The 2,007-nt window shown below is 57.2% G+C and overlaps 1 protein-coding gene across 1 annotated transcript in view; it reads right to left on the minus strand.

Annotated features, from left to right (window-relative positions):
* Nucleotides 1-867: 867 nt before the first annotated feature.
* The window catches only part of CEP68 (centrosomal protein 68kDa), a gene marked incomplete at both ends in the record, with an annotated part of 2,391 nt that continues 1,251 nt past the window's right edge, over nucleotides 868-2,007 (minus strand). Inside the window, 2 exons of the mRNA XM_008942818.1 lie at nucleotides 868-964; nucleotides 1,104-1,226. Coding sequence (XP_008941066.1) covers nucleotides 868-964; nucleotides 1,104-1,226 — 220 coding nt within the window. The remainder of the gene's footprint in view (nucleotides 965-1,103; nucleotides 1,227-2,007) is intronic.

Genomic DNA, 2,007 nt, shown 5'->3' on the forward strand with positions numbered 1-2,007 from the left:
GCTGAAACGCAACACGGGTGCTGAAGGAGGCAGCCACACCACAGCTCAGCCTCTGGGAGAGCCGTAAACTAAGGGTTGCGTTCACCCGGACGGACTCTTGAAGGATATGGGGAACTAGAAGCCAATAGGCGAAGCTGTGATGGAGAGTGTGGAGAGGGGATGGGAAGCGACCTAGGAGGCTCCAAAATAGAGGCTTCTGAAGGAAAACTCTGGGACTGTGTAAGAAAGCCCACCCATTATGCAGCACTCGACCACTAAAGCCCCTTTGGTGCCTGCAGACACAGCCTGTCCATTAGAAATCCCTTGTGCAGGACACACCAAATCACCAGCGTGACCGCCCCACGTGGGCCATGCCAGGGCCACATGGGCTGTCTCCCCACACTGGCCACCAACGCCCACCCCAAGGTGCACAGAGGGTGTGAAGATCACCTCCTCCTGCACTGGATCAAAGCATCTCCTCCCAGCTGCCTGCTGACAGCGTCCCACAGCCCAGCGAGAGCTGGCCACGCCGTGGCTATGATAAAAACCTGAGAAGGGACCCCTGAGGAGCAGACGTGCGTCCCTCGCCCACGATGGATGGCACGCGGCGAGGCAAGGGCCAAGGCTTCAGCTGGTGCACCTGGAAGTGCTCAGGAGAAACCACTTCAAACTTCACTTCCAAACCTCCAGACAGCAACGGAGGTGTAGAAACCTTTTTGTTCCCATACAGCTGCTGAGTGGCAAACTCTGTCCACCGCTTCTCCATCCACAGCCCCCATCCACGTGAGGCCCCACACGCCTCGGGAGCAGGTGCTAAAGCTGCACTACAGCAGGTGCTCCATCACCAGCTGTGTCCACAGCCAGCCCAGCTCCAGTGCTCCTCCTCACCTGGTGAACTGGACGCCATGCAGTCGAGGAGAGCTTCTCCCCTCTCCAGCACGCTCTCCGTCAGGCTCCGGTGGTCAGCCACATCTTTCTTGAACTCCTGGGAAGGACAGGAGAAGAGGAGTGCTGCTTAGAAGGGTCTGTGGAAGAGGCACCCGTGGCAGGTTGCCCGGGGAGCAGTCTCCCCTGAGCAGGTTGCTGCTGCTGAAGGAGGCAGAGGAGCCAGCGGAGATGCCCACCAGGCAGCGGTGCAGAGACGCCCTCACGCTCTCGGCGTCCGGCGAGGCCGGGGCCCAGCTCTCGGTGACCTCCACCACGTTGTACAGCCAACGGATCAGCTCTTCCAGCTGGCAGCAAAACATCTACTTAACGAAGCATAACAAGAGGGGTTACTCATCTGCTTCTGCAGAGACACAGCACGGACAAGGAGAGGTGAGCCAGCAGAGTTTCAGAAAGCACCTGCTCCCTGCTTCTCTCCTGCCTGCCCCCTACAAACCCAGGGTCAACAGAAAAAGGAAAAAGGCAAAAACCTACTTAAACCCCTCACCACACCCCAAACCCACCACGTGGCAAAAACTGAGAGTCAGCATGCCACGGGTGCCACAGAGAGGTGCCACAAGTCAATGGCACCCAGGCTGAAGGAAAGGCTTTGCTTCCACCCCCCTGGCTGAGGAGACACCCTCCTCCTCACCCAACTCACACAGTTGATTTGCAGTTGCTTTTCCCCAAGGGTTTGTCTCGTTCAGTTAAGTGCTTTCATTTATTTTTAAAGCGTCTCAGTAAGGGATTATTTTTGTAAGATGCTGTGTAAACCCAGGGGCCTCTGGGTTTTTAGACTCCAGCCCTGCTCCTGCTCCTTGGTGGTCAGGGTTTTGCTACAAAGCTGAGCTGCAACTCCCTGGCACCGTGATTTGGGGTGACAGACACACCCCAATGCTGACCCTTTGAAAGTGGCAGAATTATTCCCAAACAAGAGGAAGGAGCTGCACTGGTGTTTGCAGGCACACGCATGACGATGGCCAGTCTCTCACAAAGAGCCCAGCGTCACTTTCAAATCCAGCCAAGGCTGAGGTGGGGAAGAAGATGGAGGGGAAGGTGGGAGCATTCCCTCCGAGCCCTGCCCCACCATGCGGAGCCCCAGGG

This window comes from Merops nubicus, unplaced genomic scaffold, assembly GCF_000691845.1.
Source record: "Merops nubicus isolate BGI_N331 unplaced genomic scaffold, ASM69184v1 scaffold45646, whole genome shotgun sequence".
Lineage (NCBI taxonomy): Eukaryota > Metazoa > Chordata > Aves > Coraciiformes > Meropidae > Merops > Merops nubicus.